Genomic DNA, 25,652 nt, shown 5'->3' on the forward strand with positions numbered 1-25,652 from the left:
CCGGTCTCCCTTACCATGAATGATGGTGGCAAAACCTGAGAGCCAATCCGAAAATCGGCTGAGGTGTCAACACTGCGGGATCCCTGGGCAGGTATGTGTCCTAATATTAAAAGTCAGAAGCTACAGTATTTGTAGCTGCTGAGTTTTAATGTTTTCATGGGAAGGGGGGGTGGGAGGTGGGGGCGGAAATCCTCTTTAATGAGTTTGCATTGATTTCAGAACATTGATGGAGCACTTTATTGCAATATCACGATCTGCATATTAGTGCACTTTCACTAAATGTGGACTGTTTAATGGGTTTGCATTGATTTTAGCATGCATGGAGCACTTTGCACATGCCAGTGGCGACTGGTGCTCAAAATTTATGGGTGGAGCACAAACAAACTAAAACATTCAGAAAAAAAGACATCAATTGCAGCCTCACTGTGCCCCATCAAATGCAGCCACTGTGCCCATCAATTGTAGCCACTGTGCCCTATCAAATGCAGCCACTGTGCCCTATCAAATGCAGCCACTGTGCCCTATCAAACGCAGCCACTGTGCCCATCAATTGTAGCCACTGTGCCCTCAAACGCAGCCACCGTGCCCATCAATTGGAGCCACCTTGCCCATCAAATGCTGCCACTGTGCCCATCAATTATAGCCACTGTGCCATCAAACGCAGTCACTGTGCCCATCAATTGCAGCCACCGTGCCCATCAAATGCTGCCACTGTGCCCATCAATTGTAGCCACTGTGCCATCAAACGCAGCCACTGTGCCATCAAACGCAGCCACTGTGCCCCATCAAACGCAGCCACTGTGCCCATCAATTGAAGCCACTGTGCCCATCAATTGAAGCCACTGTGCCCTCAAACGCAGCCACTGTGCCCTCAAACGCAGCCACTGTGCCCATCAAATGCTGCGAACTGTGCCCATCAATTGTAGCCACTGTGCCATCAAACGCAGCCACTGTGCCCATCAATTGTAGCCACTGTGCCCATCAAATAATGCCATTGTGCCATCAAATGCCACCACTGTGCTCATCAAATACCAACACTGTGCCCATCAAATGTTGCCACCGTGCCCATAACACTGATATAATTTATTCAATAATTTTACCTGCTGTCCTGGGGGTTTCTCTTGTGCTCCTCTCTCTCTCCTCCTAGTCCTGACATCACAGCCAGACCCCGCCCCGGTGCCGAGAAGATTCAAGGAAAGCAGTGCGGAGGAGGGTAGGCGGAGCATAAGGCTCCACCTCCGCCACTCACCAGCCGCTTATGGGGGCGTGAGTCACACGCCGCGCCCTGCATGAGAAACCCACCCCACCCGTCTTCCCTTGCTGTAGCGGCGCTGCTGTGTATAGGCGTGCTTGGCAGATGGTGGGAGGGCGTGAGTTACACGCCCCCACCCTCTGCCAAGCAAGCCCATACACAGCGCCGCTACAGCAAGCCGGCCGTCGTGGGCTGCATGTGTGCGGGAGGCAGCCGAGAGAGTCGGGAACCGGGAAAACGGGTGGGGGGGGGGCTTTCTCTTATGTGGGGTGGGCGGCTTTTTTTGCCGCCCCCGTTAAGTGCTGCCCTAGGCCTAGGCCAAAACACAGCCCTGAACAGAGGAAATGATGCCCTGCCTGAGGACTGACCACCACGTCCACCTTTGCCTGTGGACACATTTGTTTCTGGCTCCTCCCCCCAAAAAAATCTGCTTTAAACACCTGATATTTCACCAAAGCCCCCTAACATGGCTCCTAGAAAAGAAAAAAAGAAAAAAAATGTACAAAATTATAAAAGAAAAAAACTTCCTGACACCATCCACTGCCCTACTGACATCAGATTATATACACATATGTGTTTGAGCTTTGAGGAACACGCCCTAATGCAATAGGCTGTGCACACCTATGATCATAATACATTATTATAATGTATACAGAAGAATGTAAGTGAAGTAAGTGTGTTGTGCACGTAGTGGATGGATTCCTCCTCACAGGGGATCATATAGTAGAATAGAACACGGCGATCTCCTTCACAATCGCAGTAGGGTACGATCCGCCCAGCCAATCAGCATGCAGTGGGAAGTGGTCTGAGTGACAGAGCCATAACATAGCGGCAATGGAACGCAAATGGAGGAGGGGAGGTTATCTCGCGAGATTTCCTTCTCGCTCTCTGCCTCCCGCCCCGACTGGCGCTGTTCGAACGTCTGTTGCTGTGCTATGCCAGCTTCCCTTCCCTGTCAACCAATGGGACGCAGCGTACCGCCCCGCCCCGGAAGCGGAAGTAGTCTTGTATCTGGCAGAACAGAGGATAGAAGAGGGTCTGGGACGCTTGTGGAGCGGGGTATGAGGTCAGTGGTATTCCTGTAATGTACTGGTGGTGGTTGGGTCACTCGGGACCTGTAGTGTGCGCTTGTCCGCCCCGGGGGGAGCTGAGAGCGGTGCTGTACTCAGGCCTCTATGGAGGGGTCTGTCTCTAGTCTGTGTGTGTGTACAATGCCTATAGAGGGACTAGAAATCCCAGCATGCCTTACTAGGAAGCTCAGGGGATGAGCAGCCGGGGAACTCCTGGGGCTTCATGGACCATTTGGGGTCTTTGGCCCGGATCTAGCGCTGGCCAGACATTCAGCTGCTTTGGAGTGTTCAGTAAAGGCCGAATCCCGGTGTTTATATATTTAACCCCCTGTAGTGCTATATATATTATATAGATATATAGATATCCCCAGCTCAATAGTCCCTTCATATCAGGTGCTGTCTGTGCAGTGTGCTCGTCTCACCACAAGATGTCCTCAGTCCTTCCAGTTGTCAGGCTGAGGACTTACTGTGAGTGCAGGGTGTCCCTTCCTATCAGAGGTGCGCCTTTTCACTGCTCTCATAATTTGATTACGATTATCCTATCAACGATTTGATTCCACAATGCATCACAATTACTGCCTGTGGTTTTCATCCAAAAATTTGAGGGTAAATTCCCAATAAGTCAGTCATCACTGGAAGATTTCCCCTCACCTCCTGTTCTTGGGACAATTAAGGATGAGCTCTGGCGTGTTCTCACACTCCGCGTGCCAAGCCCGCCAGGAAGTCGGCATGGCGCTGCGCTAATCACAGACAGCGAGACATTTTCCCGATGTGCGGCTGCAGAGATCGGGAAATGTCTCACTGCCTGTGATTAGCGCAGCGCCGTGCCGACTTCCTGGCGGGCTTGGCACATGGAGTGTGCGAACACGCCGGAGCTCATGCTTGGTGACAATCTATGGGTGCCTACTATCACTTTTTGTAACTAGTCACCAGAACAAATATGGGGAAGGGACACAAACAGCAATACAATATTGACCATGCTATAGTCCTTTCCACCTCTTAACAAAACTTTTTTTTTTTTTTTAATGAACTCATACGCTTTGAAGGCAAATGTTTTCAAGGGTTATAACCCCTGTGTGGTTTTTGTTTGCCATCTGTGTCCCATTGGAGAGATTTTCATTTCCTGTCACACAACCAAAACAGAAAGTTAAAGGGAATAACTCCAAAGTGAGGGAAATCCTTAGTAGTCACCAGTAGGAGTGTCCCCATTTGAAGACTCCCTTTATTTCTACCACTCGTTTACCACCCAAGATGGGAGCAGACAACAATAAAAACTGTGCATCTCCATAGAAGACTTTTAGCAGCGATATCACATTTATATTTAATTTATTAAAACTGACAGGAGTTCTAATCCACAGCACACATGTGTCCATGCTGAGGACATCTGTGCCTGAGAGCACACTCTTAGTGGTTATAGACAGTCTCTAGTAATGGTCGGGACTCAGTGCGACATGCTCCTGATCTTGTGACCATTGTGACAGCCAATCACAGCGACTACATGATCAAGCAGTCCTTCCCATCCCTGGGGTGTAAAAACCCAGTTAAAGGAACATCAGGGCTGGGCAAGAAGGGGTTTATTACAAAATATTTTCTTCATAGGTAAATGACAGAAGCATGTGAACATATCAAATGTGTAGGACATGGTCAAAGCATGCCAATGTTCAGGCTGATGTGGTCTCCTCACAGCCTGTATGTATGTGCATGCTGGGATCACTAGGACTCCTGGCCTTGTCGTGTGTACAGTGAGGAAACAAATACTACACCATGTTGTTCCAATAGGTTATGTTCCCCCAGTGTATGTGCTTTAAAAAATATGTAGCTGTATACCTTATTTCAGAGTGACGCTCACATCCCCGCCCACCACTTTCCTCCCGGCTGACTTCAGCAGGGGATTCTCAGCCCCTCCTCCTGTGGTTGTCAGATCGGGGAAGACAGTGGCAGGCGGTCACGTGAGCGGTGCTCTGAAATAAGGTATATAGCTACATATTTTTTATAAAGCACATACACTGGGCCATACCTAACGACGGCTATAGCACAGGTCTTAATTGCCGGGAGGCCATCAATAGACATTCTCCCAAACATGCGCGTCCCTGCGGGGTGCACGCGGCGCGCTCTGTTTTCACAGAGTCTATGAGACTCGGCTAATCACAGATCGAAGTAAGGGGCTGATCCCGGCCCATTACCATATGATCAGCTGTCAGCCAATGACAGATGTAAACAGAAGATCGGTAATCAGGTTTTTTTTTTTTTTTTTTTCCCCTCACGTTAATAGCGTGAGGGGGAAAAAAAAGCCGATTACCGGCTTCTGTCAGAGGGACACACAGAGAGCCGCTGCTGCCTTGTCTGTGCCCACCAGTGCCACCTATCAATGCCCATCAGTGCAGCCGCATCAGCGCACATCAATGAAGGAGAAAAATTACCTGTTTTCAAAATTTTATACCAAACTATGAAACTTTTTTTTTTTTTTTTTTCAAAATTATCTGTCTTTTTTTTTTTTCGTTTTAGCAAAAAATAAAAAAAAACCCAGCATGGGTACAGTGTTGCATGACCACGTAATTGTCATTCAAAAGTGTGACATCGCTGAAAATTGGCCTGGGCAGGAGGGGTGTTTAAGTGCCCAATAGGCAAGTGATTAATGGAACAAAGGGGATTCCATTAAGTAAACAAATTAGCTTTACAACCACATAAGGAGAGGCAAGGTAGAGCTCTCCCAGGAGAGGCAGGGTGCGCCGGGATGATGTCATTCACACAATCACGATGCAGCCATTCTCTGCATCGATACAGAATCATTCAAGGCTGCATTGCAATGCTCCGATTGTTTTCAACACCCCTACTGCGTATACAGTGTAATGGTGGGGAGCAGTAGGTCCAAACCTCAGTCCTTCAGTACCTCCAACAGGCCATGCTTTGAGAATTTCCCTTACAGCTTCTCCTGGCATGGAGCAACCTACCTGTGGTGAATTGATTTTTAGAATGCATTAGACAGGCAGTGAGAAGTTGATATATTACCCCTCTCTGCCTGCCTAAATCTTAAGCCCTCATTTACATTGAAGCGATTTGACAGGTCAGGCATGATGAGTTGCACCCTGTTGTTGGCAATGGCACTGTTCAAAGCGGTGTGACACAGACTTTGCGGTGCCGCATCAATTCGAAAAAGTACTTCCTGCACTACTTTTGGTGATTTCGTTTTTGAAACTTGCATAGACATCTGTGCATGAAGCCACACAGGTGTCCTCAAAGTCGCACTGAGGTGGCTTTGAAATTGTGCGATTTCAGATGAAGTCGCAAGATTTCAAAGCCACATTCAATGTGAACAAAAGCTAAAACGCAGAACCACAGGGCGGTTTCGGAACAGCTCCATACCCTTAAATGGGTATTGTTCTGCAGCGGTACAGACCACAGAAAGCTGCTTGTGGGTAAATGTTTGCCGTGGCATGTGTACAGCCTGAGTGTACACGCATGCCCCTCTTTAGATGAGCAGTCAGGTGGTGGTAAAATCGCAACTTAATTCTTGGATAAAACTAATCTAATCTTAAAGCTGCTCCCACCCCCACCAAAACACCTATAACAACGAATCTGTAGAAGAAAGATCTGCATACTTACCTATTCTCAGGCTGCTCCGGCCCAGCCACATGATTGGCTCTTCTCTCATCTAGCATCGGCTTCAGGGGAGAGAAGGAAGCTCTGGTAACAGATGGCCCTTAGTAAGCCTATGGGTGGCGCCAGCACTCAGGAATTCCAGCCAATGTTGAAGTGCTTTCTGTCTCACCCCTGTAGCTGGTGCTGGATGACATGGGAGATCACATGATTGCAGCAGCCTGAGAAGTGTCTAATAAAGAATCTTTCTTCTACGGGGTAGTTAGTTGATGGGGGGGTTCCGGGCTGGTTTTACTGGCTGCCGTTCGGATGAGACTTTAGATATATTAGCTGTCATAAATACCAATACATTCATTTAAAGCCCATGTGCAAGGTGAAGGAAAACATGAACTGTTGTGGGTACTTGAGGACTGAGATTGGGAACCACCAGTATAGAGTGGTACTGGTGTCATCACCTGTATTCTCTGCATCATTGGGGGACCCCATCCCTGGTGAAGAGGATCCTGCGGTATCATTTGACTGAATACTTTTGGAAAAGATAAGTTTAAAAAAATGCCCCATTATCAGCTGTGTCCACATCCAAAACTTTTTTTTTGTTAGATTGGGGCATGGTTAGACCCCCCACCAGGCTTTTTTTTTTTTTTTTTTTCTCTTTCGTTTTTTTTTTTTTTCCCCCTTTTCTCTACCTTGGAACAGATGTCCCCTTACAAGATTTCTCCTAGCCCTCCCATCCAGTGACGGCTGTAACGTTTTGGATTTCTTTGTACATTGTGGTGTTCTTTAAAAAAAAAAAGAAAAAAAAATCATACAGCTTTTTGTCCAGTAAAAAGGCATGTACATTTGTTCTTTGTGAACTAACCAGCTCTTGTAAGAAAGAGGCAAAATTTAATGCTCTTAGGTTATTTTCTCTTCTGGTCAAGTGTATTTGAAACATTATTGGCAGTAGTAAGGCTAGGCTCATTCCAAAAGAACATAAAGTGAATTGGCAAAATACTGCATTATGGTCACTGGGTAGAGCTGAGGATCAAAGAAATAAAATACAACTTAGTAAGAGGAGATACAATGTAGCTATTCTATTGAACGCTGGAGGGAATTGGAAACTGCATGTAACTTTTACTAAGACCCCTTACACACTGGGGCTGTTTGCAGGAGCTACAGCGCTAAAAATAGCACCTGCAAAGCACCCTGAAAGAGCCGCTGCTGTGTCTCCAGTGTGAAAGTCCCGAGGGCTTTCACACTGGAGCGGTGCTCTGGCAGGACGGTAAAAAAAAGTCCTGCTAGCAGCATCTTTGGATCGGTGTATACACTGCTCCTTCATCGCTCATGCCCAATGAAATCAGTGGGGCAGCATGGCTCTACCGCTGGTATAGCGCTGCCGCAGCAGCGCTTTGTGATGGTTTTAACACTTTCTCGGCCACTAGCGGGGGGGGGGTAAAGGCGCCCCGCTAGCGGCCGAATATCTCCGCAAATACGACGGTAAAGCGCCGCTAAAAATAACAGCGTTTTACCCCTGCCCCAGTGTGAAAGGGGTCTACTACAGCACTCCTGTTTATCTGCTAATTCCTTCCAGTGTTCTCTAGAATTGTTACATTGTATCCCCATTTACTAATCTGTATTGTTTGTGAATATAGAACTGGATTAAGGTGTTTGTTTGTTTTTCTTTTTCCTTAGTGTTTCATTTTAAATTGCTTGCTTAAATCTGGTAGATTGAAAACTGATAGATCACAAGGGGCACAATCACGAGTCAGTTCCTCCAGCCTGTCTGCTGAGATTTTTTTTTAAATTTAGTGCATCTGCTTTATTATATCACTTATAATTTCTTAATTTTTTTCTTCATGTTAAAATGTGTATATCTCAAGTTCTAATTGTAGAGAGTACCAAGCTTTATAGAATAAAAACATATATCTCTATCTATTAGAGCTGCATGATTAATTGTTCAAGAATCGAGATTGCGATTCTACCCCTTCACGATCCTAAAACAGCATTTCATCAATTCATTGCAGAGCCTTTCATCTACTGACAAAAAAAAAAAAAAAAAAAAACAGGCAGCCTGCCAAGTTTATCACAACATCTTAGGTGGCGATAAAGAGAAACATTGTATCATTTGGTTCTTTAGATCAAAGGGATAAGCTTCGGTCTGTAAATGAGGTCAGTTTAAAGTGTTACTAAACCCACAACAATTAAATCAGTCTGTATATACAGCATAGCATGCTTGTTATACTCACTGTGGAACTTAAGGGGTTAATCCTCTGCATTGTGTAAAAAGGCAGTTTTATCCTGTATGCATAGATCCTTCCCTCCTGCACTGTCTATCTGGGGAAGGCCAGCTAACACAGGCAGAGTAGCCGACCTACACATGCTCAGTTGTGTCTTTTTATGCTGTAGACAACATTTACTTGTTGATCAGAGCTAGCCAGGTCACATGATATTGACATCGCATGTGGGTGTGTATTCAGGCTTCAGTGGAAATCTTCTCCTACCTGAACTCTCAGCACTGGAGAAACTCTGCAGTTTATCATGTAACCGTGGTATACAGATCATCAAAAAGGTATATAGTTGCAGTATTTTAATGTAAAAAGATGATTTATAAGCTGTGGGCACTGTGGGGGGGGCGGATAAACTATTTTCATATTACTGAGTTTAATAACACTTTAACCACTTAAAGACTTTTTCTGACACTTGTTGCTTACAAGTTAAAATCAGCATTGTTTGCTAGAACCCCCAAACATATATATATTTTTATCAGAGACCCTAGAGAATAAAATGGCGGTTGTTGCAATATTTTATGTCACACTGTATTTGCGCAGCGGTCTTTTCAAATGCAATTTTTTGGGTGGAAAATATGCACTTCAATGAATTAAAAAAAAAAAAAGTAACAGTAAAGTTAGCTCAATTTTTTTTTTTTGTGAAAGATGATGTTATGTCGCGAGACTCGTAAGATAATTGTGATCTTTATTCTAAGCAAAAAAATTGTGATTCTCATTTTTTAGCCAGAATTGTGCAGCTGTACTATCTATCTTTATTTATGTATTTATTTAGATATTAGAGGATCTTCACTTGCCTCTTTTTATTTAAAAACAAAAAAAACTTGCCTTTTTCACTTGGTCATCCTTGATAAACATACTCATACACCTTGTGAATCCAGTGTTGCTCTGCAGTAACCTGCAATTTCACTACTACCTTCTTGGTCCTGCATAGCCATCTTCCTCTGTTATGGCATCTCAGAGCTGACTGCCAGGGGGCCCCGCTATAAGAAACAGGAAGCGACAACTGACCCACTGATGATGCGCCATGGTGCATGCACTGTAGATTACCCCCAAGGCCTACTGATATGCATGATGTGAGTATCCCAGGAAGCTACGGGTAGCTGGCACATGTCAGTCTCACCTCAGTGAGAATTCTGGAAGCGGGGGGAGTTTTAAAAACAATTATATGTGCTATTGTGTTAAAGGAGGGGTATGGAAGTAAAATGATGGAAAGTGGGTGAGGAGGGTTAAAGTGTAACTTTATTCGCAAAATTAAGTCCTGCTGGATGACTTCAGGCTGGCCCATTTTGCAGGTATAGCTATGTAAAAGCTTAAGGCCGGGTTCAACCAATTCGCAATAGCAGGAGATTGTGACCGACTCTCTATGGAGCCGGTTCACATATCTCCGATGCAGCTCCGGTACAAATTTCCACAGGATCCCTGTGCGTCTTTTGGTCCGTTTTCAGGTCATAATTCAGCACAAAATTCAGGCTGAAATCGGACCTGAAATGGTGAACCAGGACGCACAGGACCGCTGCTGGGAGCCGCATCGGCATTAGGTGTGACCGAGCCTCAAAGTAAGTGCCTATACTGTTTAAAGCCCAGTAATGTAATCTCACCCTGCTCTGCACATGCTTAGTTGATCTCTATTTTTAAGTGTTTTTAGGCAGTGCTGAGTTTGTAGAGGCCGATCTGCTGATGGCCTTAAAGCAAAATTAAACCTATCCTATCCTTTACAGTCTGTACAACTGTCAAACCATTTGATGGTTTGACAGTTTGGTTGAGGACAGAAGCAAATGTGACTCTTTGTTTTTTTGAAACAGTTAAATTGGTGGTTTTAGATCTGCTTTATGATTTACTGCTGTTCAGGGGCTCTGGGCTTCAGCTAAATGGCAGCCTCCAGCAAGAGGAAACGGGAGCAATGCTGGAGGCTTTACAGCACACACTAATTTTGGTAACATAATTAATGTAGAATGTATGTTTCTTGCTAAAGAACATTATTTTTTATAAAGTTATTATGTGTAAAGTTCCACTTTATGGTCTGTTTTAAAGACCATTTAGAAGCCAGTGAATAAAATAAATAAAATGCCTTTATACCAAATGAAGATTTTTTTTTTTTATTTTATTTTGTTATTCCATAAATGGCCCCATTTTACCTGTATAATTATTAAAGGAGGTTTCATATTCTAAAGTGTCAGTCACTTGAGAGCAATCCTAATAGCAGTCTCCTATAATAGAAGAGGTATTATACTCCCTTCGCTGGTGGCCCAGCCCATTTTTCTTACATTCCCTCTACTTCAGGGCTGTAGGTTTAGCTGCCTGTGTTTCCAGCCGTGTGCTGTTCTTCCATTCTCCAACCACTGTATCAGTAGGGGACACACAGCACAGGATAGAACCCTAGTGTATGGCAAGGGGACACACAAGAACCTGACACTCCCGAAAGTGTTTAAAGCTGAAGAGATTGGCAGAGTTTGGAATGGAGAAAAGGTGGGAGACCCGGATCTCAGGACAGGTAAATATCATTTCCACTTGTATTGCAGAAGACTGCTATTAAGAGCTTCTAAGAGACTTACAGGATGCTTTAAATAATAACAGAGAACTTTTGTGCAGGGGTCCTAGCTGTGTTTTCCATGTGGTGGGGAGATTCAAGCCTCCGCTTCGGTGGAAAGTGTTTAGGTTTGACCTCCTATTATATGGTTTTGGTAAATCTAAGGAAAGTTGTACAAGTAAATTGTATAATGTATGGCCAGCCTTAGACTGATACAAAATGACTGCAATTTAAGTTAGTTGTGACTGAAAATACAAATAGATACCTGTCCTTGGAGAACAAGTAGGCTTAGCTCTTCTAATTGAATAGACCTTGTCACCTGGATGTTGTGCTGTCTCTCTTGGCTTGATACTTGAATTTACTGACCTGCAGTCTGTATGCTTCCTCTGGATCAGTGAAATGTCTTTCTTGGCGTGATCATACTAAAGCAGAGTTCCACCCAGAAATGGAGCTTCCGCGATTTAAGTGAAGGTGACCCCCCTGACATGCCACATTTGGCGTGTCAATTTTTTTTTGGAGTGGCGGGGGGGATAGTGGATACCCTCTATTTAGAGGCACTCGGCTCCCACTTCCTCTCAGGGCTTCCACAGCGCCTGAAGGAAATTCACCTCTCCCCCCTCCCTTTGTACAATCTTCTGGTCACAGGTCCCAGAAGATTGCCTGGCTTGCTCCCTGCTGTGAAGCCACAGCTTGGCACCCACAGTCAGAATGCTAACGCGGGGGGGAGCAGGCTTCATTCGCCCACATCGCTGGAACATACGACAAGTGAGTGTCCGATTATTACGATAACTTTAAAGGCCTCATGCACATTGGACGTTTTTACGGCGGCTGTTTTTGGCTTCAGACGTTTTTTTCTCCCGCAGCCAATAAACTCCCCAGCATGATATTCTATGTGTCCATGCACACACAGGCTGTTATCAGCAGTTTTTGTCAGGGGCGTTTTCTGCCTGGAAAAAAAACCCCAGAACTAGTGGGTGAGTTTTTCAGCTGTAAAAATGCTCTAATTTTGAAAACAGCTTAAAAACACAGCTATTCTGCATTTTTGAGCCATAAGCTTTTATGGGAGTATAGTTTTGCTAAGAAAAAAAAAAAGCTAGACGCTGAAAAACTCACTCTACAGCTTTCTACAGCTAACTTTACTGGCTTTTTTTTATAACGCCCAGTGTGCATGAGGCCTAAGGTGCTACTAAAAGGCAAATTGTCTAGTATCCACAAAGTTTGGCCCTGTATGTTACCTGGAACCCCTGAAGAAGCGTGTGCCGCACTGGTGTGCGTAGTAGAGTGGCAGATATATTTGTTTTTATTGAAACAGAAATCTGGATTAGCAGATGGCAAACTTGGAACATCCGCATCCTTTATAATGAAGATCTAAACAATAAAAACGTATCATAGTTTATTTAGAAGCATGACTCCCTTTACTCTTCCCTAATGAAGGACAATTCCACTCAGTAGCCATCTATTTCTTTTTCATGGCCAGCCCTCCTATTAATTATTATATGAAAGTACTGTAATTGTGAGTTCTTCTGCCTGCTCAGCTTTTGAAAACTCCCGTCTGCTACACCCTTTGTCTTTCATTACAGGTGTTTTATGTCCACTAGCGTGTATTTAATTGCTGATGTTATATTAGCATTGTTAAAGCCCAGTTGACTCTTCAGTTTAAAAGTCTTGCAGTGTAATTTTTATTTTATATATTTTTTTTTTTTAGAAAGCAGCTACAGCCTGAGCAAAAAACCTTTCACCTGCTAGCATGCAGCAGAGAAGGACCCTTGCTTTCTGTGTGGAAGCAGTGGTCTACATGCTGAGGTCCAACACACCCCCTGCTGAGTCCAAGCTAGATCTGTCCATGGAGGATGGGCTTTGCTGACTTCCCATAGACCTGTGTGTGTGTGTGTGTGTTTTTTTTTTTTTTTTTTTTTTATTTATTTATGTATTGTTAGTCTGGCCGTTAACTGCATACATTGTTTTTTTTTCTCTTTCAAGTGATTGAAAAGTTACTTTTTTAAAATAACTAACATGTCATACTTACTTGCTCTGTACAGTGGATTCTCCTCTTCTGGGGTCCCCTGAGGGCATTCCTGGGCTCTTCCTCTTCTCTGTGTGCCATCATAGTAAGCTGTTTCCTATGATAGCACACGTGCAGGCTTGATCCTGAGCAGCGCTCTGGCTGTCCATTGACACACACACACACACACACACAGTGATCCCTCGTCACTGGATTTGATCAACAGCAACAGGAGCTAGTGACTTCCGCTACACTCAGTGAGTCTAGTGAGGAGGGAGGGAGAGTAGCGCTGGATCGAGATTGGCTCCGTCAAGTCTTTAGATGGTGGGAATGGGGGAGTGGGCTGACAATAGAAGTGTGTGTGTTTTTGTTTTTGTTTTTTTAGGGAGGGGGGGGGTTCCTTTTTTAAAGCAGAGAATGAATTTTAGGGTACAAATCCTTCAGCCTTTACAATCACTATAAAGACAATGTTGAAAGAAAATGTGACTGCTCGACAGCTGCATACGCAAGGTTATGGAATAGCCTTAAAGTGGGGTTCCAACCAAAAAAAATACATGAAAAATCCTAAAAAAAAATACAAAAAAACATTTGGATATTTTTTTTTTTTTTTACTTACCTCTAAATGCCTGTTGCTAGGTGGTCCCTCGTAGTCTGCCTCTTTCAGTGCCTGGGCTGGTGACATCACTTCCCCCTCGGCACAGGAAGGGCTCAGCTCTGCTCCCTCCCTCCTGTCAATCATCTGGGACCCATTACAGGTCCCAGGTGACTGAGTGGCCAATCACGGCGCGCGGCGCCGCGCGCACATGCGCAGTGGGTGACTGGACCTCGGGTGGAACTCCTCTTTAAATATTCTTTAAGACACTAGAGGGCAGTCTGATATACAGGCACAAAATTCAACTGTCTTTAGGAACCTGAGTCTACTAGTGTGTTCCTAATATGGATGCTTGGTTGGCCACTATTGTTTGGCTCTGCAAAGTAGGAGGGAGGTGCATCAGACTATTACGGTCACTAGCTTAGCCTGGAAAAGGTATAGGGAGTGTTCAAGGTATTCTATAGGGAGTGTTCAAGGTATTCTAATCTGTCCTAGTGCAATTTTTCTCTGTAATGCCTCAGCTGGCATTATTGGTGAATGCTTCATAGATGTGAGACCTTTACCTGATCTGTCCAGAAAACATGTGTCAGCTCTTTGGCTAAAAAAAGCTCTCGCCTGTTTACAGCTTTCAGGCTTGATTCACACCTATTTTTTTTTTTCTTTTTTGGTGCTGTTTGCAGAAACGCAGTACACTCCGTTTAACAGGGTTTCCTATGTGACACATTCACACCTATGCTTTTTTTTTCCGCTGCATTTTTGGAAAAGGGTCAGGGGCTTTTTTTAAATGCAAAACAGTGCATTGTTGGTTCAATAGACTTCAGTGGAGACCAGGGGTCTCAAACTGGTGGCCCTCCAGCTGTTGCGAAACTACAAGTCCCATGAGGCATTGCAAGGCTGACAGTTACAAGCATGACTTTCACAGGCAGAGGCATGATGGGACTTGTAGTTTTGCAACAGCTGGAGGGCCGCCAGTTTGAGACCCCTGGTGGAGACGCTGCTGAAAAGCATGTAGTGCATTTTTTTGCTATATTTTTGATGTGTTTTTGACGTGTTTTGCATTTTTTTTTTTATCTGTCCAACAACAATTTTAGCCAAAAAAAGCAAAACGCGTGCAAAAATGCACCTCAAAAAACACTGCAGAAATGGATCAAAAGCAAACTGCATAGGTGTGAACCAGACCTTAGACATATGTTGCATAGGAAAACATACCACTGCATATTTTCCACAGGGGACACCTGTTCCATTGACTATTGTCAGATGGAATTTTCTCTCCTTTTGCAGAGATTTATCTCACATCCAGTTGTATCTCCAGCACTGGAAGTGCAGGGAAACATCCTCAATGGGCACAGGCATTGCATTACAACCTGAACATTTTTAACCCTTTGTATTCTGTAGGAAACTGTTTTTTGATTTGAGTTCGACTTTAAGTGGGCATGTACCAAAATAGAGATAAACATGACTTGGAGAAGAACTCTAGGAATTGCAGCACTTTTAAAAGGGTGCTAGCTTATAACGGGTTAGGGTAAAGGACTTAAAATGCTATTAAAGGCTTATTTTAAAAAATAGCAAACATATTATACTCACCTGCTCTGTGCAGTGGTTTTGCACAGAGCAGCCCAGATCCTCCTCTTCCCAGGTCCCCCGTTGGCGCTCCTGTCCCCCTCCCTCCTGCCGTGTGCCCCCAGAGCAAGCAGCTTGTGGTAGGGGCACCTGCACAGTTTCGCTCCCGAGCTGTTGCTCTGCATGTCCATTCACACACACAGCTATGGCTCATCCACCCCCCTCTCTCTTCTCCTTGGCTCCCGCTGCTGCCTCAGCCAATGAGGAGTGATAGTTCCTGGAGAGCTGAAGCTGTTGTGCATATCGCTGGATTGCGATGGAAACGAGTAAGTATTGGGGAGGCTGTTGCACAGAGAAGGTGCTTTATCTTCTCTTTTTTTTTTTTTTTTTTTTTTTTTTTTTTTTTTTTTTAGAATGCAAGAAGGTAAAAACCTTAAAGGAGAAGTCTAGCCTGGGCTTGTTTGGCTAGGCTCCTCCTATGGGTCACAGGATTGCAATTCGTTTTGCACTCCTGTGACCCATTTTCAGCAGAGAGTGGTCTGAATTCTGCTGACGTCACAGGAATCAGTCCAGGCACCGCGTCATCCCAACAATAAAGTCTAGATCCACCAGATGCCTGGACTGACACCCTTCTCAGCCTCTCAGTGAGCCACTCAGAGCCTGAGATGGCTGCTCCCCGTCCCTCCACAGCTCAGCGCTCCGGTGAGTGTGTGTAGGCATGGGGGGGTGGTACAGAGCAGAGAGCTGCTGACAGGCAGCAGCTTTCTGCTCGGGAGCTGTGAGAACCGAGCCATCGGTGGTGTTCGATCGCTCTGTTCTAAGTGCAGAGGTTGCATCCACCTAGGTAAGTTATGATTCAGGGAAAAAAAAAAAACATACTTCTCTTTTAAGCCTTTAACCACTTTAACCCCTCATAAGCTGTCACCTCCTGAACTTATTTCTTTTATTTACTATTTTGGCCTCATGCACGCTGGACTTTTTTTTTTTTTTTTTTTTTTTTTTTTTTTCCTGCTGCTCATAGGGGCGTTTGATTTTTTTTTTTTTTTTTTTTTGTCCCCCCCCCCAGAGCTGCCGCCACGTCCCTCACATTGTTGTGTCACTGTCGCATCACCAACCGTCCCATTAAAGTGAATGGGACTGTCAGTGAGTCAACAGCGGGTCAGGAGGAGCCACTGCGGGACAGTGACAGTTGCTCTTTAAAAATTATGATTTAAATTAAGCCTTTTTACTGTGATTAAAATCATGATTTAAATTGACTTGCTTTAAATCAAATCCACCCTGCTGATAACAGTGACTGTGTTAATGGGAGAATCGAGCGATTTTATTTTCTGCAATGTGTGGTTCTAGGAAAGAACATTGCATAATCTATGGCTTGTTAAGCCACATATAAGGGGGCACTTTATTTTTTTTAAGTTCTTCAATTCTAGCTTGATTGTCACATTGGAGGCTAGAAAGAGCTCAGTGAAAATCCTGTGATATAAAGACACCTGCAGATGACAACTTGGCAGACTACTCAACCTGCTGCCGTCCAGCCAAAACTGAACAGCTGTTTTATATAAATATATCCTCTCTTCAGTTCTTATACCGGTCAACACTAGAAGGCCAGAGCTCTCCATAAAGCATAATGCAGGGTTTATAGTTTTTGATGTTGGCGTAAGGTCTCTCCACAGGCCTTTGTGTAACACATTTGCTGGGCACTGTCCCTCATTAATATCTGGGAGCTTTCATTTGATCCTCGTCCCTGTCAGCTGTTGGAGAAAGCTTCCAGCTCTATGGATCTTATGACAGCTTGGCCTGCTCAGAGCATTTGGGGGGGGTGTTAAGGGGCAGCTGGGTGCGAAGCTGAACACTCTCGCTTTCTGCACTTTGGTCATTTCTCTGCATGGTTTCTTCTGTTTAATTATAGATGAATGGCTGAGAAGAGTTTATGGAGGACGGGAACATTTTGCAAGGATCCTACACATCTGCAGCCTCAGGAGACTATTCAAGGTACAGTAAATACTTGATACTGACTGTTTTGTCCCTGCGTATGCAGTTTTTGTGTTTCTACTTATAGGTGTGCAGCACGCTGTCAAGATCTCAGCCAGGAAAAGTAACCGTAAACTATCTAAGCTTGCACTGTACTCTTTGCTAGGAAAGTGGATTGCATTGGAGACTGACAGATTGGGGTTGTTTTCAATCCCGTTTATAAGCAGAAAGATGACCGTGTCCTGGACAAGGCTAGCAAAACGCATTTTAAAGGGGCTGCATGTATGTGGAATGCCATATTAATAGGCAGTATTGGAGTAATATTACTTTTCTTTTTGCAGAGATCAGCAAAGCGTGGAAGGCGATCTCTAATGCCAAAGCTGCTGTGAGTATTGCCTGAGCAATCTGTAAGAGATTCAGCTTCTTTTAAATAAAAATAGAAACATTGCAGTTTTAAGGTCTAACACACACCAATAATTCTTCTACAACTAGTTTATTGAGACATCAGTCTGGTGAAAAGGAAGGATGGAAAAGGCTTTAAAACTTTACTCCCCAGCCCCCATGTATATTACAGTAAGGCTCATGTACACAGTAGAGATGCCATGTTATTGGCAGCATTAGTAAGCAGCAGTAGAGGACTACATGTAACAATTTGGACTTTATTTTCTTCTCCTCCCTCTGTGCTACTTACTTTTATAGTACAGTACTATTCCCCCTCCCCCCACCCCAGTGGGGGCCACTATTTCCCCCCCATTGACCCCAGTGGTGGGGCACTATCCCTCCCCCCCCCCCCCCCATTGACCCTAGTGGTGGGGCACTATCCCTCCCCCCCATTGACCCCAGTGGTGGGGCACTTTCCCTCCCCCCCTCCCCCCCATTGACCCCAGTGGTGGGGCACTATCCCCCCCATTGACCCCAGTGGTGCGACACTATCCCCCCCTCCCCCCCATTGACCCCAGTGGTGGAGCACTATCCCCCCCTCCCCCCCCATTAACCCCAGTGGTGGGGCACTATTCCCCCCCTCCATTAACCCCTATGATGGGGCACTATTCCCCCCCCCCCCCCCCATTGACCCCAGTGGTGGGGCACTAATACCCACAAGGATGTTATAAATGCATTTGTCATATAATTGATGCTGCTTAAGTATTCAGGGCCTCATATAAGAGCTGTAACAAATGTGCTGCTTGGGCAGCATCCTTTTAATTTTTGTAGATCGGCCATTTGTGCTTAGGAATGTTAGATCAGGGTGCCAATATAAAAGTAGGCTATGACATTCTAGAGTGTGTGTAATAAATATATATATATATATATATATATATATATATATATATATATATATATATATATATATATTCATACACATTTTTCTTAGTAAAACATTTACAGCCTTATTAAAGTGGCTCTAAAGCCTAAACATTTTCTACCTTAATGCATTCACTGCATTAAGGTAACAGTATCACCCCCTCTTCTTCTTATTTGAGTCCTTGCTTGATCCATTGCTGTGCCTGTCTGTAGCGGCTCTCTCCGCTCTTGCATTGTGTTTAGTTGCAGCTAGCTGCAGTACGTTTAGCAGCTGGTACAGTTCCCCTTTTCTTCCTGAAATAAGCTGGGTTTGCACACAGGGTGTGTGTTTGCAGCCATTTTCCTGGGTACAAGGGGGGAAAAAGGCAGTTTGGGCCTGTGCTGACATTCTCAACAGTTCCACTGATTACCTGCAGCAGCTGTCATCACCCTTTTCTATCTGCCTCAGTCTTATCCTCTCAATCAGGCACACAATGGTAAGCACCAGCTTTGTACTCCATTTCATATTAATTGCTCAGCTCTCCTTGCTCAGAAAACTACGCAGGAAAAGGAAGGGCTTGATGTTTAACCACTTGCCGCCAAATACATCATTGGCTTCAAAAGGTTGTACTGCCTGCATCACACTGGTACCGTTGTTTTTTTAGAGCTGATGGTCGTCTCTCTTGTAAGGCCAAGCAGCTGTTCAGCTGTTAGTACAAGCAGCTGGAGGGGACACCCCCCCCCCCCCCCCCCCGCTACCTTCTGCCGCTTGCCTGAGCTCTCCTGTTCCACCGGGCCAGAGACCAGAACAAAGTCGGAATTGGCTCTGATCGGATCTCGGATATGGTAACCCGGAAGCAACTTCATGGCACCACTTCCCATTTAGGCTAGGTTCACACTGCTGTAGTGCGAATTTAGCGCGATTTTGATCCGATTGCGTTGCAAATTTGCATTGCGAATTCTTTGTGTGTTCTTGCGATTCTACTGCAAATTTTGCAATCTATGGAGCTGAATTCGCATTGCACATGGATCAAACTCGGACAGGACCCTTTTTTTACACAGGTTAAATTCGCAACGCATTGATGTGAACAGCACTCATGGAAAACAATGTTATTAAAATGACTTGCGAATTTGAGCGATCGCAGCGGCTCAAATTCGCAATAAAATTTGCAGCAGTGTGAACCTAGCCTCAGAGAGAAAAATATCACCACTCTGAAAGAGGTCTGTGAGGAACAAACATTTTCTCCATGCTGGAAGTAAAGTAACAGGTGCAGGCAATGCTGGTAATTGAGAGGTAAACGAGAAATCCTGGACAGCCGCACTCAAAAGTAATCTTCGATCTTTATTTAAGTATAATCATAAAAATACATGCCACAGCATCGCAAAGCAGGAAAGCTGACGCGTTTCACACTGTAGTCAGTGCTTAATCATAGCTCATGCATTAAGCACTGACTACATTGTGAAACGCGTCAGCTTTCCTGCTTTGTGAGGCTGTGGCATGTATTTTTATGATTATACTTAAATAAAGATCGAAGATTACTTTTGAGTGCGGCTGTCCAGGATTTCTCGTTTACCTCTCAATCACTTTTTACTCGGGAGCCAATGGCACCAGTTTTCAACAAGCCAAAGTATTAAAAAACGCTGATCTTGGCGTTTTGAATACTTTCAAGTGCAGAGAAGGGGTTGGGGGGTCTTATAGACCCCAGATCCCTACATAAAGAGTACCCATCACTGTGTACCTTCCTTATGGGACAGTGTAACTAAAAAAAAAAAAATGAATAAGAAAACAAAAAAAAAAGATTAAAGCATCCCCATCTCTCCGTGCAGAAGCGAACGCATACGTAAGTCACGCCCGCAAATGTAAACGGTGGTCAAACCACACATGTGAGGTATTGCCACGGTCATTAGAGTGAGTGCAATAATTCTAGCACAAGACCTGCTGTGTAACTCTAAACGGGTATCTGTTAAAAATATTGCAAACGTCACCTATGGAAATTTTTTTAAGTACTGTAGATTGTCGCCATTCCACGAATGGTCACAATTTTTAAAGCATGACATGTTAGGTATCTATTTACTCGACGTTCACATAATACAAAAAATTGGGCTTACTTTACAGTTTTTTTTTTTTTTAAATTCATTAAAGTGTATTTTTTCCAAAAAAATTGCTTATGAAAGACTACGACTGCCATTTTACTCTCCAGGGTCTCTGCTAAAATATGTATGTGTATAATGTGTGTGTGTGTAATATAAATGTGTAATATATATAATATAATGTTTGGGAGTTCTTTTCCAGCAAGAAATACTGATTTTTAATTTGTAAGCAACACATGTCAAAAAAAGACCTGGTCTTCAAGTGGTTATTATCCCCAAAGAATAGGGTGTTGCAGGAAATATTTCTACTTTTTCAAGTGCATATTAGTGGCGTTTGGCTGTTGTATCCATGTGAATGTAGCGTTTACCAGTGAGCTTTGTAAAATATATTGCAGCCAGCTTTAATAGACTTTCAAAGCGGACTTCTGGGCTGGACTGCAGAGTCTGTGTGGAAGAGCCTGCAGTTTATTCGGGGTTGGTAGAACTAGAACCAGTGACAACGCTGTTCTTTCTTTTCACGCTCTTAGGCCCACAGCTGTTGAGAAGATGAGGGTGCTATTAACTATGGAGATTTAGGTTTCAGAACAGCAAGCTGTGGCAGGATGACTGACAATTACACTGAGAAATAAATTGCAGTAAATTATCTTATTCTGTGAAATGTGTTTTTCTGTTCCATTTCAGCTGAGGCACGTTGAAAACAAGCTGGATGTGGCGCCCACAAGCAGTGTCATTTTTGATCCCATCATGGATGCTAGGAAGCCGGTCGGTGCTACTCGGAAAATAAGTAGGAAGGGTATGTTTTGCCACCACTATCAATGGACTGTATGGTTTTAAAACTTCCTCTTGTACTTCACATTGCACTCTTGTTAAAATATTATGCCACTTCTATGGTGTGCAGTAATTTATTTGTAGAACAAGGTCTTGCCATTTCAAGTGCATGCGCTTCCCATGGATATTGGCAAACATCCACATTCATTTGGCCATGTCAAAGTGGTTTAATTTGCCAAACAGGAAATCTTTTTAACTTATGCACATTTACAAAGGCTCATTGTGACACCTCTTGCACTATTTTCTGTGGGAAATATACTCAGATGTAGCAGCCTCACAGGCTGGTTTGTCTCAGCATGGGTTTACTGTAAAAGGCTCTGGGGAGATGTCCTGTACTTATTAATGCACCCAACATAAAATGCGCTTTTCATGTAAATCAGTGAAGTTTTATTGATTAAGGTATATAAAACATTACCATTCCAGAGCAAGTACAACTCCTAAAAACAGCATTAAGTTACATCATGCAACAAAGCCAAATTGCCTCAGTAACAATCTATCAGTTCTGACATTACACCAAGAGCCAACAATAGTAACCGAAAACTGCATACCAGCAATGAAGCGGTGTGTCCAACCATGGGCGCCATAATTTATCAAACTTACTAGGACATCCTCTGTGTCGGTCGATGTACTTTTCAAAGATCACATCATGTTTAACAAGTACCTTTTTGTTTTTGATTGAATAGAAAACTGCACAACGGCAAGGAAAACAACATTACAGTAGTGGCATTGCCAAATCTCATGAGACTAGTTCCTAAAAGCGCAGTACTTTAGATAAACTAATGCTGCAGATACACTGATCAGCCATACCATTATGACTACCAATCTAATATTAAGTAGGTCCCCCTTTTGTTACCAAAACAGCCCTGACCCATTGAGGCATGGATTCCACCAGATCTCTAAAGGTATGCTGTGTTATCTGCCATCAGTAGCCGATCACTGCCTCTGCCGGCTTACCTTCTTTCCATGGTGCATCCTGGTGCCATCTCTTCTTCGGCCATCCTTAGCTCTGTGGTCTAGTTCTGATGCTTCTGTGCCATATGTAGGTGCTTTTGGCTGTGGACATGGGTCAGCAGGGGCACCCTGACTGGTCTGCGGATACACAGCCCCATACTCAACAAACTGCGATGTGCTGTGTGTTCTGAAACCTTTCTATCTGAACCAGCATGAATGTTTTCAACAATTTGAGCTACAATAGCTCTTCTATTGAATCGGACTACACAGGTCAGCCTTAGCTCCCCATGTGCATCAATGACCCTTGGCTACTCATGAGCCTTGGACCACTCTTGGCAGGCCCTGACCACTGCAGACTGGGAACAGCCCACAAGAGCTGCAGTTTTGGAAATGCTCTGACCCAGTTGTCTAGCCATTACAATTTGGCCTTGTCTCAAATCCTATTGCCGCGTACACACGATCGGACATTCCGACAACAAAACCGTGGATTTTTTTCCAAAGGATGTTGGCTCAAACTTGTCTTGCATACACACGGTCACACAAATGTCAGAAATTCCGAATGTCAAGAACGTGGTGACGTACAACACGTACGATGGGACTATAAAAAGAAAGTTCAATAGCCAGTGCGCTACTCGTACTTGATTCTGAGCATGCGTGGAATTTTGTGCGTCGGACTTGTGTGCACGCTCAGAGTTTCCGACAACAAGTTTTGTTGTTGGAAAATTTGAGAACCTGCTCTCAAACATTTGTGTGCGGAAATTCCGACAGCAAATGTTTGATGGAGCATACACACAGTCGGACTTTCCGACAACAAGCTCACATCGAACATTTCCTGTCGGAAATTCCGTTCGTGTGTATGCGGCATTACACTTGCCCATTTTTTTCTAGCTTTCAATACATCAACTTCAAGGACAACAGGTTTACTTGATGCTTAATATATCCCACCCACTTTCAGGTGCCAATGTAACAAGATAATCCTTGTTGTTCATTTTACCTGTCAGTGGTCGTAATATTATGGCTGTTCGCTGTATACAACTATGATGCACAAACACTAAAGCGCATTGCTTTTTTTCAGGAAAATCTCAAGAGGAAAGGTAAAATTTTCATGTTCCTACCTAGGCACAATAATCATTTCTAGATGTGTTTATAACATATACTACATTTCTAAATGTTTCTATAACATAGCAGACCCTTGCTTCCTAAAGCAGAGCTAAAGGCCAAACTTTTTAGTCTTTGATAGAGTAAGGAAGGGTTATAACACCTGTCGTTTTTTTTTTTTTTTCCTCTTTGCCATCGGTTTTTGATTTGGGGAAAATTTCCCTTCACTTCCTATGCCATAGCCACAACAGAGAGTGAGAGGAAATCCCACCAAAGGTTGTCACCAGAACTAGTGCTCCCATTGGAAGGTTTTCCCTCTATTTTGTTCTGGTGACAGCCCAAAATATGGGATTTTCTTTTACTTTCACCCTAGGTGAAACCATTAAACAGGGTGAATCTCCCAAGTCATCCTCCAGGATGGAGGAAACACAAGCATAGAGACAAGTTAAAAGCTCCCCACCCACTACTACCCTTCAGTCCTTTTGTATCTTGCACTCCGCCAGGCACATGCACAGAAACTCCTGTTTGTTGTTTTTACCATTTCATTTCTAGGAGGTGCCTGGGAATGCCTCTCCAGACTCACTCTGGCTTCAGCACGCGAAGGTGGCTCTGTGCCAAAAGTGGGGGAGAGGGTAGGGGAAGATGTTTGCAGGTCGCTTTTAAGCTACATCTTCCCTCCCTGATTTGCCACCTTCAGTTCCCCTTACCCCTACCTTTCCCGCTGAGGCTGCCTGTATGGTGATAGCTTGCACAGGGGTTCTGCAATTTTGCTACAGTTGTGGCTTTCTGAGCAATTAATCAGCTACGGTGCATCTGTGGTTTACATTTTAACAAACCCTGACTAGATGCAGCTGTTTCTGCCAGCTATGACAGAGCTCATCTGTCAAACTGACAGCAGGTTCAGATCCATATACATGTGGCTATGGGTTTAGCACTAAAGGCCTCCGGGATGTTCTGGATACGTTTTGGGCTGTTAACAGGTAGGTTATATTTATTTTTTTTTATTTTATTTTCCTCTGTAATTTTCCTTTTTAATTTATAACTGTAGATGGACGATACCTTGAAGATACAAATAGTCACCCAAATAAGTCTTCCCGCTCTAGAAAATCCATCAGAGAAAAGTCTTCTCGCAGTCCACTGCGTGTCACTACTCTGGAGAGCAATGTGAAAAGTTCTTGCCATGTTGGGTTCCGGGAACCTTTGGCCTCATATCGGTAGGTGTAATGTAGCCTCTGTATTTTAGAAAGCTTCAACATTTTTTGTTGTGTTTTAAACATGAGGTGTACTTATCTCAAGAGGCAGTTAACCAGTCTGCCTGAAAAGAAATGACATCTGACACGTGTGTGTTTTTATGGGATTTTTTTTCTTAAGCCAGGACAGGATGTATGCTTGGAGACTAGACTCATTTACATTTTGTAACAATTTGTCCCCCCTATACTTTAGGTTCCTTATTTTTCATTTTAACTTCCTATCAGTAGCTGGACTTCTATTTTCAAGACTAATTCTAAAATGTACACTGTTATTTTTAGGGATGCTACAAGCGTGCTGTCTTCAAATGAGAAAAGCCCTATGCACCTTCTCTCTGGTTTAAATAAAGGTGTCCAAGAGGAAAAGGACTTTGACAGCACACGTACCTCAGCTTTGGATGAGACCTCAGTACGTTATCTGAATGACCGACTAGCCATTGATGCTCTGGAGTGGAGATTACAGCAGTCTTACAGTGATATACAAACTGGTTTTAGAGAAATGAAACCATCAGAAGGTTCCCAGCAACATGTGTCATTTAGTCCTTCAAGTAATAAGCTAGAGACTCTAAAGAGGCGACAACCTGACACAAAATTGGAGAAACTGAAAGAGCGAATTCGCCGACAGTGGGAAGTGTCAGTGGAGAAGGACAACAGAGAACGACTTCCAAACACTACACAACATACAGATGTTACAGCAGGCACAAAGACACGGAAAGTGGCAGCTGCTCCTCCACCTCCATCTTACCGTGGTACGAGTGCTAAAAAAGATATTTTTCTGTGGTTTCTAAAGCTGTGTTAATAATAGAAGGTGGGCATATACTAATGTATCTTACTGATCTGCTTCTGAGTTTTCATAGAGTCCAATTAAAGCAGAACTCCAGGCAAGAATCATTATCACAAGATCTGTAATATGCATTGATTTATTCTTAAGGATACAAATATCCTACCTGTGCACAGTTCAACAACCTTCTGAAATCATAATAGGCTTGCCCATCTGATGGGTGACTATAGGGACAAAGGGACTTTATTTCATGTGCTCACCTTCTTCCTCAGATTAAGTGGACAATGAAGCAGCTATAGCACATTGATACCACCACTCTCCTCTCCTAAGCATTGTCAAAGTTCCATATAATTTTGACAATTATCTGGTTCTGTAACACTTGTTCCTTAAATTAAATTGATGTAATTTTTTAGCTTTCTTTTGTTAGTATTTCTCACCACTGGGATGTTTATCTACTTTTAAAAAGGAAAAATACAGAAAATTTAGGAGAAAAAATAGTTTTCCCTTATATTGTAATTATTTAAAAAAAAATGCCAGGAT

At 43.7% G+C, this 25,652-nt stretch overlaps 1 protein-coding gene across 3 annotated transcripts in view; it reads left to right on the forward strand.

The window, feature by feature from the left end:
- The first annotated feature begins 2,155 nt into the window (after positions 1–2,155).
- CEP350 (centrosomal protein 350) overlaps positions 2,156–25,652 on the forward strand; it is a 119,295-nt gene continuing 95,798 nt past the window's right edge. For 2 of the 3 annotated variants that reach the window (XM_073593327.1, XM_073593330.1), the window contains exons 1-6: positions 2,159–2,318; positions 16,774–16,856; positions 17,177–17,220; positions 20,889–21,000; positions 24,133–24,298; positions 24,614–25,080. In XM_073593327.1, coding sequence (XP_073449428.1) covers positions 16,778–16,856; positions 17,177–17,220; positions 20,889–21,000; positions 24,133–24,298; positions 24,614–25,080 — 868 coding nt within the window. In that variant the 5' untranslated portion in view covers positions 2,159–2,318; positions 16,774–16,777. Of the gene's footprint in view, positions 2,319–16,773; positions 16,857–17,176; positions 17,221–20,888; positions 21,001–24,132; positions 24,299–24,613; positions 25,081–25,652 lie in introns of all 3 variants that reach the window. The other variant, XM_073593329.1, reaches the window with a different exon arrangement.

Source organism: Aquarana catesbeiana, linkage group LG07, assembly GCF_042186555.1.
Source record: "Aquarana catesbeiana isolate 2022-GZ linkage group LG07, ASM4218655v1, whole genome shotgun sequence".
In the NCBI taxonomy this organism is placed as follows: Eukaryota; Metazoa; Chordata; class Amphibia; order Anura; family Ranidae; genus Aquarana; species Aquarana catesbeiana.